This window comes from Microcaecilia unicolor, chromosome 3 (genome assembly GCF_901765095.1).
Source record: "Microcaecilia unicolor chromosome 3, aMicUni1.1, whole genome shotgun sequence".
NCBI lineage: Eukaryota > Metazoa > Chordata > Amphibia > Gymnophiona > Siphonopidae > Microcaecilia > Microcaecilia unicolor.
In genome coordinates, this window is record NC_044033.1 from 462,943,890 (window position 1) to 462,958,573 (window position 14,684).

Below are 14,684 nucleotides of genomic sequence, written 5' to 3' on the forward strand. Positions count from 1 at the left end.
CTAACTTACTGAGTCCACAAGGCACAGCTGGTGATCCCAAAAGAGGAATGATTGAATCAGCAGAGAAAGAACATGTCATTTAAATACAAGTTACTTAAGTGCTAGGCCTTAGATCCAGAATATAAAATAACATTTTCTTGACATTGCAATAACACTTTTTTTTAAAACCTAGTAAATTACATGGATTATATATTTCACATCATCAAAAAATAAAGCAATTACTGGATCAAATAATCTTATACAAGAATACCCACAAAAAACAAAATCATTCTTAAAAAAACTATATACACTAGTAACATCTAGGATAATTTCACATCCTGTGATAGAGCTTTGTGAATTTTATTATACATCACACAAAGTGAAAATGGTCAAACACTAGACAAAGACTTCCCTGCAGGACTGTATCTCAGAACGAATTAACCAATAAGCTGATCAGTGCCCGCCAACTGCTTTATCTATCACATATTTATACAGAATTCTGGTAAACGTAACAGTCAGTAGAGCAAGGATGGTTGTAATCCTTCTTGACTGAGATTTTGAGGTGGTTTGACAGAGATACATCCAAGTTTGAAGAGCTGCGCTGAATACAAAATGATAAATAAACTTCCAATACCTTTCTAAGAGGTATACTTTCTTCACTGCATTGTCCAGGACATTTCATTTTCTTCATGGGTGACTTACTTTCAAAAGGCATTCCCTGCTCTTTAAATACAGAAAACTTATTCAAAAAGAAGATTGCCTGGGCTATTTTTTTAAGTCATTATATCTGTATTTACCATGGACTTGTCAGGATCAGACACAGCTAAAATTGAACAGCAGTATTATATTCATGGAATGAATGGGCACATTTAGGATAATGTTTCCTTTATTTTTAATAAAAAAAAAAAAAGGCAAGGAGCCCACAGTGACATAATCTATCAATATAGCAACTTGCAGTACCTGCTGCCTAGAAAAAGTTGACTTTTCTGCCTTTTCTCCTCCTCTTCCTTCTCCATTCATTGCTTTCTCGATATTTGATACCCATTTCAGTAACTCCCCAGTTTTCTCAACACATTCTTTCTTTTCCTCTTCCAACGATTTCTGGCAAGCAATATGTGTTGCAAAAAAAATACATTCAAATAAAAATGCTGAAATGTTAGAAAACATGAAAAAGATTTCTCCACTATCAATAACTGTTTTTTTTAGTAGGATAAGGATGACTTTTATTCAAAACAATTTAATTAGCAGAAGCTGTGTCACATGTCACCGTTATGCTGAAAAGTATGATACCCAGTTAGAGGCCATGCTAAAACCTTTCCTATAAACCATCTGTTTATCTCCTATCCCTGACAAAGCACAACAGGCACAAGGCACTTATGTACAAAACAGTTTAGTGTTCTGGCCCATGGTCATTAGAACAACAAGTTTAAATGGTTCTTTTATGTCAGAAAGCTTAAGGCGTGTTCAGCTGCTGCCTTTGCATTAGCACCCGCACTTCTGTTGTCAATGGTGGTAAGAATACACTTATAAAATATTCTGAGGTAACACAAAAGACTGTCCTTTGAGGCAAGGCATTCTCTAATTATAGACAAAATGTAAGAAAAAGAAAAACCTGATGAGAAGCCATTTTCTACAAAAAATATATTACAAATTTATCATATTCACTCAGTATATGTTTAGACTATGATGATACCCTTTCACCTGTTTTTTGCTTAATCATTCCAAATTCATTTTAGCTGATCTGGAGGGATTTATGCTTATTCATAAAATATATGCTTTTTTTTCATTTACCTATGTCTCCAATTACTCAGATCCTATAAAACAATCATATTTCATGCTCTGAATCCAAGGAGTAGTGATAACGTTATTTACACCATTAAAGATTTAAAACTACGCATCTGTCTTTGGAATCTACATCTACTACATCTATACATATGTAAGTATATATGTATAGATCTATATTGACTATACATAACAAAATTATTTCAATAACATTGAGAAGATCAGCCATTTTTAGAACAACAAGGTCAGAACACAGTGAAAATGATTACTGAAGTGTTATATTACAGGCTAATGCTTTCAGCAAGACGATACCAGCTCAGCGGTATATCCATAACAATAACTTCCATGAAAGCAAGAACCACTGAATCTTGTGGACCTTATTCAATCCAAAACATACTGAATGCATGCTAAGACTGCATCATCAAATAATACACAATATAACAAAGATACACTATAATTACAAAGTTATTTTGCAAATATGGTATTATGATCAGCACTTTTATTATGAAGCAAAATATAGACTAGAAATTCCTGTACCAGAGGGGCAGGTTTGCTTCCAGTAATCGTAGTCCTGTGTGGCAATCAAAGACAGTATTTTCCAGGGCTTCTTTATATGACAATTTCCTCCTCGTTTTGGGGCATGTTAAGCTCTTGAGGTATGATTTTTCATCTTTCAATTTTGTGGCTGTAATGGCATCAACAATGCCCTTCCTAATAGCATCTTCCAAAGACCACCTAGAATGAGACTTTGGGTCTATCAGCCCACCGGTCACATACTGGAATTCCAAACTTCGAATTCCAATATCTTTGTTTAGCATGTTCATGGACATGGCTTCAGCAGCTGGAACAATATTCTTGGTTACAGGGTGAATTAATCCAGTAAAGGCTAACTCACACTGCTGGATTTCCTTGGCATTTACTTGGTCAATTAATTCCTTTGATACTGCTTCAGCCACACAGAATCTTTTCCCAGTAGATGGATCCAATATACCCCCTGTGCATGCTTGAGCTTCGAGACATCTTACAGCTGTAATTCTGTCCACCAAGTTTCTACGCAAGGCTTTAAAGATTGAAATTCTTTCATTGGTGTTGGCTATCCAACACCCTGCAATTGGGCTATTCAAATCCTTCTTTGTTTTTGATCTGCTTAGTAAAATATCTGCCAGCTCAATGATTGTGATGATATTATCCCTGTATTTACTGACCAACGTCTTGTCTATTGTACCTTGTGCTAACTCTTCATCAATATTAAACTGTCTCCCTGATATAAGGTCAGTTAAGAGGCATGAAGAATTTCCAGAAGAATCAAATAAGTTGATTCCTCCCAATTGCATTCCAGGTCTGAAAGCTCAAGGTACATGCATTTATCAACAAGGCCTTTCTCGTATGCTTCATATTTAGACATTTCTGCTCCTATTTTAATATCTACTACAGAAATTTTATGAGCTTTTTCTGTAGAAAAGCTGCTAATTTTTCTCTTCCCAAGAGGCAAAAGATAACATTTACTGTCCACATCAAACACACACATCTTCAGTAATTCATAATAATACATGGCTTGCATATTATCTGGTGATGAAAACCTTTTGCATTACTAGCATGTTCATACAAGAATTTTAATATTGTATGATTTAGCAGTCCTTGCTGCACAGCAGCATCTGAAGGGACTCTAATACTTCGAACAGGGTCTATCACTCCCCCTGTGGCAATCTGGGCTTCAAGAATACGCTTTCCTTTCTGTTTTTCCAGGAGCCTAGCTTCCATGGCTTGAAATACGGACATAAGTTTTCCAGAATGGAAATATCCTAGAACTGCCTTCTCTGCTGCAAGTAATTTATCTTTGAATTCCACATCAACGATTCCTTTGAAAACTGCTTCCTCAACAGAGTACTTGAAGCCTGTTGCAGGATCAATGATAAAACCTGTCTCAGATTGAGCTTCTAGAAACTCAAATGCAATTATCTTTTCAATTATTTTTTTCCTTGCTGCTGAAGAAAAAGAGAGTCTTTCCTTACTAGAGTCGAGGTACAGTCCAGCTATTGCAGTAGGTCTAGATAACAACCTGTCAAGAGCTCTCTGGCTTTCTTGAACAGATTTCAGTCCTAACTGGAGCTGTTCCATGGTCTTGATATCCAGAAGTTTAGCTTCAGCTAACTGCCTGGCAGTCACCTGATGCCTGAGCCCCTGAAATTTAAATTGATCATCCACTGATGAATAATATGTGAAACTTTATCAGAATCTCTGCAATTTTTCTGCTCCAAAAACATGTACTTCATTTTAGGCAAATCTTCTCTTCCAAATTCAAGTTTGTGCTCCTCCAACATTCCATTTTCATTATTCAGCAGTATTTCTTTTTCCTGTTTTACTGTTGTCACTTCAACGAGAAGGTCAAATTGTTTGTTCTTCATTCTCTGTAAATCGGAATATGACACAATGAGGTATAAATATGATATGGAGGCTACATTATTTTACATATTTACATTTATCTGTGCCATTTTACAAGGTGAGAAGAAAGCAGAGAATCTGTAAGAATTTGAATAATTCTATAAGCCATGGAGGAGCATTTTCGATATGATGTCTAAATCCAATTTTGGAAGTTTTGCGAAAATGTCAAAAAAAATCCAGTAGCGAACATGGCCATTTTCAAACCAGAAAAAGTCCAACTTTTTGTTTAGATAATGGCCATTTGATAGACATTTTTGTGCTCAGTGTGTCTGTCTTTTAAGACAATTAAAAAAAAAAAAAAAGGTCCAAGGGAAAAATGCTCAAAAAGAAGCCATTGGGATGTATAGGGGGCTAGCATTTTTAGTAGACTGGCCAGACATCCCAGCAGAGCATGGGGGCACCCAAGGGGGCACTGCAGTAGACTTCACATAAAAGGTCTCAGGTACACATTTCACCATTACCCCCTTATATTGTATGGTGAGCCCTCCAAAACCCACCAAGAACCTGTTATATCCAACTGTACACCACTAGAATAGACCTTATGCCTGCAGGTGTCACCACTGTGTAAGTACAGAAAGTATTTGGTGCTTTTTGGAGGGCTCATATTTTCCACTACAAGCGTACCATTTAGACTGGGATATGGGCCTGGGTTGCCTTCTTTACAGTCCACTATACTGACCACAAGGCTACTCCAGGAACCTGCTTGCTGCTCTAACAGGAATGGCCATCATATCTGAAGCCGTCATAGAGCTTGGTATGTACTGTCACTGTCTCATCTTAGGAGGCTTAGAGGGGATCACTGGCCTCTGGGGGAGTAAAGGGGGTTATGATTATTCATGGTGGAAGTTACCCACAGTAAGAACATTATCTGCAGGAGTACACCTCTGATGGTCCTAGCTTTAAATATTTAAACATTTGGCAATTTTTTGGGACATAATTTTTGAATGTGTGTTTTCTACCCTGTCCTTATTGATGTATCATTCAGAAATTCTTGTGCTTTGTGGACAAATGTTAGAATGCTAGCATATGTGCACACATACATGTGTAAGCTAACATGCCACCTATGGGCTATTCTGCAAATAACCATTTATTTTACATAGGGATCCCTTTTACTAAGTTACATTAAGCACTAGCGCACACTTATTACAAATTTAAATGGTGTACTGTGAGATGCACTCAAGCATCCTGTGGTAAATGCTACATCAGAGCATGCTGTGTGCTAAAAGATAGTTTTTGCATGGAGGGAGTGTGTCTGTGAGGAGAGTGGGTGTTTCTGAACTAATCAGTTAATGCAGCTACATTGCCGTGTGCTGATTAGCGCAGGATTACCACATGAGCCCATACCGCCTACAAAATAGATGTCAGTAAGGGCTAACTCGGCAATTTTTTTAATGGCTGCATGCTAGTGGTGACATTAGCGCATGGTCATTAATGCAAAAAAAAAAAAAGTGGAAAACTGGCCATTTTTCTGCTGCAGTAAAAATGGTCTTAGAGTGCAGGAAAAACCCATGTAAGGGCATGTTAAGGTCACTTTATACCGCAGCTTAGTAAAAGGACCCCACAGTGCATATTTGCAAGGGGCGAGACATGGGCAGGAAACAGTCAGGGCTCCCATTTAAATCTGCAATTTAGAGAATATGCCTGCTCAATGGGTGGCATAAGTGCATGCACCTAAATGTTCTACACATTGAAACTTGATGACACTGGTATTTTATAAAGGAACCTAGGCTCTTATCCCATGCCCTCGTGGTACCTATATGGAGACACTCAATTACAGAATTGCCTTCTCAATGCACAGGGACTACTCATCATAATGGGCCAGATTCTATATAAGGTGCCTAAAAAAATCTGTGTGGTAAACATTTCTGCCCAAGCGTACTCTATAAGTGGTACCTAGATTTAGGCGTGGTATATAGAATACGATTATTTGGTACTCCAGCGTGTAAAACTATGTGCTTTCATTTACACCTATGAAAACATGGTATAAATCCCTGCTCATAGATTTACGCTCACTGGGCCATGTTCTACAGCTACACACATAAATTTCAGAGCGCCCAAGAAACACCCACTTCCCCGCCCACAGCCATGCCCCTTTTGAACTGCATGCATTAGAAGTTATGCACAGTACGTTACTAATACGATTAGTGAGTTGTGTGCATAAATTCTAATTATAGCCACTTAGTGCTCATTATTGCTTTTTAACTGCTGTTTTCAACACTGATTAGCTTCTCAAGCCAATTAAAATGAAAAGAACGGTGAAGAAAATCTTAGAGAGCGACTGCGAGGGTCAAAAATTTACATCAGGCATAGATGCTGTTCAAAAACACCATCCTGGAGGCCCAGGCCAAATATATTCCATGTATTAAAAAAGGAGGACGGAAGACCAAATGACAGCCGGCGTGGTTAAAAAGTGAGGTGAAGGAAGCTATTAGAGCTAAAAGAAAACCTTTCAGAAAATGGAAGAAGGAACCGACTGAAAATAAAAAGAAACAGCATAAGGAAATGTCAAGTCAAATGCAAAGCGCTGATAAGGAAGGCTAAGAGGGACTTTGAAAAAAAGATTGCGGTTGGAGGCAAAAACACATAGAGGCATATTTTCAAAGCACTTTGGGAGGCTAAGTTCCATAGGTTTCTATGGAACTTTGAGAGGCTAAGTGCTTTGAAAATGAGCCTGATAATAACATTTTTTTTAGGTATATTAAAAGCAGGAAGCCAGCAAAAGAATCGGTTGGACTGCTAGGTGACTGAGGAGTAAAAGGGGCGATCAGGGAAGACAAAGCTGTAGCGGAGAGATTAAATGAATTCTTTGCTTCGGTCTTCAACGAGGAAGATTTGGGTGGGATAACGGTGCTGGAAATGGTATTCAAAGCTGACAAGTCGGAGAAACTTAATGAATTCTCTGTAAACCTGGAGGATGTAATGGGGCAGTTCTACAAACTGAAGAGTAGCAAATCTCCTGGACCAGATGGTATTCATCCCAGAGTACTGATAGAACTGAAAAATGAGCTTGCAGAGCTATTGTTAGTAATATGTAATTTATCCTTAAAATTGAGCGTGGTACCGGAAGATTGGAGGGTGGCCAATGTAACGCCGAGTTTTAAAAAAGGTTCCAGAGGAGATCCGGGAAATTATAGACCTTGGTAAGTCTGACTCGGTGCCAGGCAAAATGGTAGAGACTATTATTAAGAACAAAACTACAGAGCATATTCAAAAGCACGGATTAATGAGACAAAGTCAACATGGATTTAGTGAAGGGAGATCTTGCCTCACCAATCTACTACATTGCTTTGAAGGGGTGAACAAACATGTGGATAAAGGTGAGTCGGTTGATATTGTTTATCTAGATTTTCAGAAGGCGTTTGACAAAGTACCTCATGAAGACTCCAGAGGAAATTGGAGAGTCATGGGATAGGAAGTAGTGTTCTATTGTGGATTAAAAACTGGTTAAAATGTAGAAAACAGAGAGTAGAGTTAAATGGTCAGTATTCTCAATGGAGAAAGGTAGTTAGTGGGGTTCCCCAGGGGTCTGTGCTGGGACCACTGCTTTTAACATATTTATAAATGACCTAGAGATGGGAGTAACTAGTGAGGTAATTAAATTTGCTGATGACACAATTATTCAAAGTCGTTAAATTGCGGGAGGATTGTGAAAAATTACAAGAAGACCTTACGTTACTGGGAGACTGGGATTCTAAATGGCAGATGACATTTAATGTGAGCAAGTGCAAAGTGACGCATGTGGGAAAGAGGAACCCGAATTATAGCTACGTCATGCAAGGTTCCACGTTAGGAGTCATAGACCAAGAAAGGGATCTAGGTGTCGTCGTTGACGATACGTAGAAACGTTCTGCTCAGTGTGTTGCTGCGGCTAAGAAAGTAAATAGAATGTTAGGTATTATTAGGAAAGCAATGGAAAACAAAAATGAGGATGTTATAATGCCTTTGTATCGCTCCATGGTGCGACCGCTCCTTGAATATTGTGTTCAATTCTGGTCACTGCATCTCAAAAAAGATAAAGAGAGGCATTTTCGAATGGGGCCGGCCATCTCTAAGGGCGCCCATATCCGAGGATGGTGCCGCAAAGGGGCGGGGCCAACCGTATTTTCGAACGAGATGGCCAGCCATCTTTCGTTTCGATAATACGGTTGGGGCCGACCAAATATCAGAGATGGCCGGGTTTGAGATGGACGGCCTCGGTTTTTGCCGATAATGGAAACCGAGGCCGCCATCTCAAACCCGGACAAATTCAAGGCATTTGGTCGTGGGAGGAGCCAGCATTTGTAGTGCACTGGTCCCCCTGACATGCCAGGACACCAACCGGGCACCCTAAGGGGAACTTCTAAAAATTAAAAAAAAAAAAAAAACATTAAAATAGCTCACAGGTGCATAGCTCCCTTACTTTGGGTGCTGAGCCCCCCAACCCCCCCCCCCAAAACCCACTCCCCACAACTCTATACCATTACCATAACCCTTATGGGTGAAGGGGGCACCTACATGTGGGTACAGTGGGTTTGGGGTTTGGGGGGGGTTGAAAGGCTCCCATTTACCACCACAAGTGTAACAGGTAGGGGGGGGATGGGCCTGGGTCCACCTGCCTGAAGTCCACTGCACCCACTAAAATGTGCTCCAGGGACCTGCATACTGCTGTCAGGGAGCTGGGTATGACATTTGAGGCTGGCAAAAAAAGTTTTTAAAGTTGTTTTTTGAGGGTGGGAGGGGGTTAGTGACCACTGGGGGAGTCAGGGGAGGTGATCCCCGATTCCCTCCTGTGGTCATCTGGTTAGTTCGGGCACTTTTTTTGGACTTGGACCTGAATAAAAAGGGACCAAGTAAAGTCGGCCAAATGCTCGTCAGAGCCGGCTTTCTTTTTTCCATTATCGGGCGAAGCAGGCCATCTCATACCACACCTCCATCCCGCCCCATCCTGCCTTCTGTACCCTGCCGACATGCCCCCTTGAACTTTGGCCGGCTCCGCGCCGGACTGCAGTTGAGGCCAGCCAAAATCGGCTTTTGATTATGCCGATTTCGCCAGCCTTGAGAGACGGCTGGCCATCTCACAATTTGTGTCGGAAGATGGTTGGCCTTCTCTTTCGGAAATAAGCTGGATAGTGGAATTAGAAAAGGTGCAGAGAAGGGCAACGAAAATGATAAAGGGAATGGGATGACTTCCCTATGAGGAAAGGCTAAAGCGGCCAGGGCTCTTCAGCTTGGAGAAAAGGCAGCTAAGGGGAGATATGATAGAGGTCTATAAAATAATGAGTGGAGTGGAACGGGTAGATTTGAAGCGACTGTTTATGCTTTCCAAAAATACTAGGAATAGGGGGCATAAGATGAAGCTACAATGTAGTACATTTAAAACGAATCAGAGAAAATATTTCTTCAGTCAACGTGTAATTAAATTCTGGAATTTGTTGCCAGAGAATGTGGTAAAGGCGGTTAGCTTAGCAGAGTTTTAAAAAGGTTTGGCCAGCTTCCTAAAGAAAAAGTCCATAGACCATTATTAAATGGACTTGGGGAAAATCCACTATTTCTGGGATAAGCAGTATAAAATGTTTTATACTTTTTGGGGATCTTGCCAGGTATTTGTGACCTGGATTGGCCACTGTTGGAAACAGGATGCTGGGCTTGATGGACCTTTGGTCTTTCCCAGTATGGCAATACTTATGTGTGTTGCTATAGAATATGTCTGGATTTTAGCGCGGATCTCTAGGCGCGCTATATAGAATCCAGCAGAATATGGCAGTATGGCCAAGCCCTTTGAAATTCTTAAGTATAAAAGCAAGACAATCTGAGAGAAAAGATTCCATCACCAGAGATGTGAATAATCAATGAATGATGTACCTCCAAAGGAAGTTCAAGTTTCAGCAGCTCCTTTTCAAGATTTTCTTCTTGATCTCTCAGTGCTCGCCTGGCACTTTGAAGATTTTTCTCTCTTATTGTTTCAAATTTTGAAAGTCTTCTGAACCGGTCAACATCATCAACTGATATCTGAACCTCGCTACTTGTTTGAGAAACATATTCTGCAAAGGATGGTTTGTTTTCACTATCTTCCCGTGATTGTTTCATTCTTGACAAATGGAACTGCAGTTCCTCAGGACAATTGCCATCTATCTGTACCTTCTTTTCTTCAGTTCGCTCAGATTTAAACAATGGAACACTTGTTTCTTTCTGTGTCTCCAACTTACGCCTCATCACAGGAGACTTCATTGGTCCTTCAAAAAACTGCCCAAAATCACATGGGGAACTTACTGGTGAATATTTAAACTCATTAGCCTTCTGAAGATCTAGTCTTAATAAAGGACTCGTCATATTACTGTTCTGTTGAATCTCATTCTGAAGCAACTGCAGCTGGTGTATGTGACCTTTTCTCTGTAAATCCACTCTGTGTTTCAAATTTTCGACAATGCGCTTCTGAACCTCCAATTCCTCCTCCAGTTTTCGACACTTCTGGGAAAGATCTGTTTCTGTTTGTTTTCCCTGTTGCATCTGTTCACGACATCTCTTTATTCTTTCCTGAAGGTCTGCAATTTCTATTTGGTGCAACTTAACTTTCTCTTCAGCTATACTCCTATCTTGCTGAACAGTAACAAATTCAAGTTTCAGTTGTGTGACATCTTTCTCAGAGGTCAAGCTGGATTCCATCATTTTTTCAAGTTTCTTCCTAAATTTATCTGCTGATTGTTTGTACCTCAGTGAGTCTTCCTGAAGTAGTAAAACCTTTTTTTGGGTCAGCTGCTCTTCTATCACCCTTTTCTGCAGTTCCTCCTGCGTCTTCTTCAGTTTATTATTGAGCTCTTGTAGTTGATTCTCATGCAGCTGGAATTTTTGCTCACTCATCTTCTTTTCAACAGCAGAACTATTCAGGTCAGCTTTTAAGTTCCTAATCTCTTTTTCAGAAGTTAAGATCACAACACTCTGTTTATCATACTTCTGCTTAAATTCACTGGCCACATTCTGGGATTTTCTTAAGTCCTCTTCAAATCTGTATACTTTATTTTGTAATTCTTGTTCAGTCTTTGTCTGCATCTGCAATTGTTCCCTTGTGATTCTTAGTTGTTCTTTAAAAGTGTCAAGTTGGGCTTGTAAAACATTATTATTTTGCTGTATTGTATTTTTCTCTATGGCCACCTTCTCTGAATCTGATTTGATTTTTCTAACGAGTGTATCTGTCTCATTATTCAACTTGGTAAGCTCCTCCAATTTTTCTTTCAGAGTTTCTGACCACTTGTTACTTTTTTCCAAGTCCACTTGAAGTTTTTGAATTTGTTGTTCATGTTCTTTTTCAGCTTTTCTACAATGTACCAATTGTTCATTACTTTTCTTCAACTGTTCCCGCAAACCGTCAGCATCTCCTTTGTAAGACTGTGTTCTCTGCACCATGGTCATTTTCTCCTGCCGAAAAGAACTGATTTCTGAATTTAAATTTTTAATATTAATTTCAGCTTTTGTTTGAGATCTAGTAAACTCATCCACTTTCCTCTTTAACTCTCCTACTTCATTTTTTTTCTTTGCTATTTCTTCCTCCATAAACAATATTTTCTGATGACTACTTTGGTCAGACTTTTCTCTTTGCAGGAGCTGCTCCTGCTGAGTTTTAACCTTCTCTCTTAAATCAATCAACTCAGTTGTCTGCATCTGTATTTTTTGACCCAATGAAAGCTTCTCCTGTTGAAGGGATTGTAATTCTTCCTGAAAATTCATTTTAATCTCAAAATCAGTTACCTCCTTCCTATCAAGTCCCCTCAGTTGCAGCATATAACTTTGTTCTGTCAGAGTTTTGTACTCCGATTCCACATTCATTTGTTTCATTTTGTTATTGGTATCTTCCAATTGGTTCTTCAGTTGATAAGCCTTCTCTTCTGCTTCAGTTTTTTGTAGCTGAACAGAATTCACTTCCAGTTTTAATTCTTTTATTTCTTTTTCAGCTTTCCTTTTGGCTTCAGTCAGTTCATCAATTTGTTGTTGTAGAACCTCGATTTTTTGTAAATCTTGATCATTTGGAAAGCCTTTAATTTGTGAATCAATTTTATAATAAACTTCATGCGCTGATGTTCGTGTTGGCAGCAGAGTTTCCGTGTTCATATTCAATGAATATCTTGCTTCAGAAATTTGCCTTCTAGAACCAACTTCAATCTTGTCTTGAAGTTGCGTTTCAGATAGCATCCTCTGGAACTCAAGATCTTGTTCCATCTGTTTTATCTGTTTCAAAAGCTCCTCCTCAATCTCTGCTTTTTTCCTTAGCTCTCCCATCAGTGTGTTTTTCTGATTTTCTAAATCTTGAAGATTTGTGTCTTTCTTTTTAAGGTGTTCTTCCAACTTCCTTCTAGAAATGGTGCTTTCTTCTATCTGAGTCCTGAAGACCCTGAGTTTATCCTCTACTGCTGTCCGTTTGGCCTCTGCCTGCAAAGTAAGCTGTTTTACATGTTCTAACTGTTGCTCTGCTGAGGCTTTTTGTTTCACCGTATTCTCAAGCTCTATGCGAAACTGGTTTGACTCATACTCAGCCTTTGTTTTCTGGAAGCTTATGTCATCTATAATCTTCTGCTGCTTCTTCAGCTCACTCTCAGCACTGGCTTTCACTCTGGGAAGCTCCTGCTCTACCAGCTGCTTTTGCTTTTTTACCTCGTCTAACCTTTTCTCAAGCTCATGTATCTTTTCCATTAGTTTCTTAGTCTCCACTGCTGACGTCTTTTGTTGCTCCAGCAAATCTGGATATGCTGCACTTGCAGAGGCCTCCTTAACCTTTCTAATCTACAGTAAAATAAAACAGGACAGATTCAAAGTTGTTTTTTTTTTAATGCACCATTTAGACACAACTGGTGTAACCTTTTTAGAGAAATAGTTCGAATGACTTACCATACTCAGTACTTCAAAAGAGCAAGACCAGGGATTACCCACCACCTCTTTCTCACCATAAGCTTTGTAAAACCAACAACCAATTATAGAAAAGGCAATGCAGACAACACCCTTACATAGGACTCCATGGAGCAGTAGGAGAGCAGGAAAACCTTATTGCTTTTTAGGAGTTAATAATGAAAAGAACCAGGAAGTGGCTTGCACCACATCTTGGTGAGATATGCATGAAAATAAATGTGTTTTTAAAAACTCCATGTGATTAGAAAAAAAATGCAATGACTGAACTAAAACCCAGTATTTTTGGAGTCGTTAGAGCAATAAGAAAAATATTTCAGGGATATGAAACATTGATAGGTTGTTTATTTGTAGATGAGAAAGGACTGGAATGCATATTTAACATCAGCATTTTATTCTTCTAGAACCTGATTCGCTGAAGACATTTGTCATCTATCTATAGGAAGAACAGCTTAGTAAATCAGTCTGTTGATATTCTTACCTGAATCCATTACAGTTATTTAAGTTACGGAAGTTACTAATGCAAAGGCAGCTCTTCGCCCTGTGTTTTCACTTTTAGAGATTTTAAGTACAGAACAACTACCATTGTGTGGTTAAATGAATTGGGAAACATAAAAGTCTACTTTCTGAACCAGCCTTTATTATATAGTCATAAATACACATTACAAGTAAAAATCCTATTATAAAAGATTTTTTTCCCAGTGTGTAAATGTGAAAATTAAGAATGAAGCATCTCATTGTGATTTTATGGATCTTACATGGTAAAGATCTATGAACAAATTGCTTGTGTTAAATCTGATATTTATTCCTCCCAGAAAAGATACACTTAAAAGATTGCACCTAGGAATGCATCAGACACTAACATCAAAGGTTCAGATAAAACTTTCCAGAGCCAACACTTACAACTTATGTAACTAAGGGGTCGTTTTACAAAGCCGCCGTAAAAAGTGGCCTGCAGTAGTGTGGACTAGTCTTTTAGGTGAACGCTGGGCCATTTTTTACCATGGATGGGAAAAAGGCTATTTTTAATGGGCCGGGAAATGGGCCTACGCTAATATTAAAACTAGCGCGTGCCTATTTATGGCCTGAGCCCTTACCGCCACCCATTTACCTAGCGGTAAGGGCGCACATGCCATACAGTAACAATGCAGCATGCGCCGTGGAATTACCACAGGGTGCACGTGCTACCCCAGTGATAGTGCCAATTGAGCGAGCACTACCCACGCATTAGCCTTCCCACACCTTTGTAAAAGGGCCCCTAAATATAAAATGGTAGACAACTTGGAACATATTAGAGAACAGTGACTTTTTACCGGTCTTGGATTGTTCAACAGATAGCCAGTGATAGGACCATAAAAAGAATACATCAACCAATCTTATTTCATATCCTGATCTGGAACGCTCTTATATTTTTTGATTGGATGTCCGTGGTTAATGTATTTATGGATCAAGTTCTCGTCAACCCTGCAGGTATTCAGTTCAATTCAATTCTAGTTGATAAGTTTAGAGCAAATCCAGGTTGTTCAGCTATTACTTCAGCAAAGCTTTCAGTGCATTTATTCAATCCTTATTTTAAAATTTTTTTTCAATAAAATGGAGATGTTTTTTGT

At 39.1% G+C, this 14,684-nt stretch overlaps 1 protein-coding gene across 1 annotated transcript in view; it reads right to left on the reverse strand.

Moving 5' to 3' along the window:
- Positions 1-1,474: 1,474 nt before the first annotated feature.
- Positions 1,475-14,684, reverse strand: part of LOC115464807 (plectin-like) — a 92,107-nt gene continuing 78,897 nt past the window's right edge. The window contains 6 exon segments of the mRNA XM_030195167.1: positions 1,475-2,296; positions 2,298-3,076; positions 3,079-3,342; positions 3,345-3,985; positions 4,030-4,169; positions 10,045-12,954. Of these exon segments, the coding sequence (XP_030051027.1) occupies positions 2,264-2,296; positions 2,298-3,076; positions 3,079-3,342; positions 3,345-3,985; positions 4,030-4,169; positions 10,045-12,954 (4,767 nt within the window). The 3' untranslated portion in view covers positions 1,475-2,263.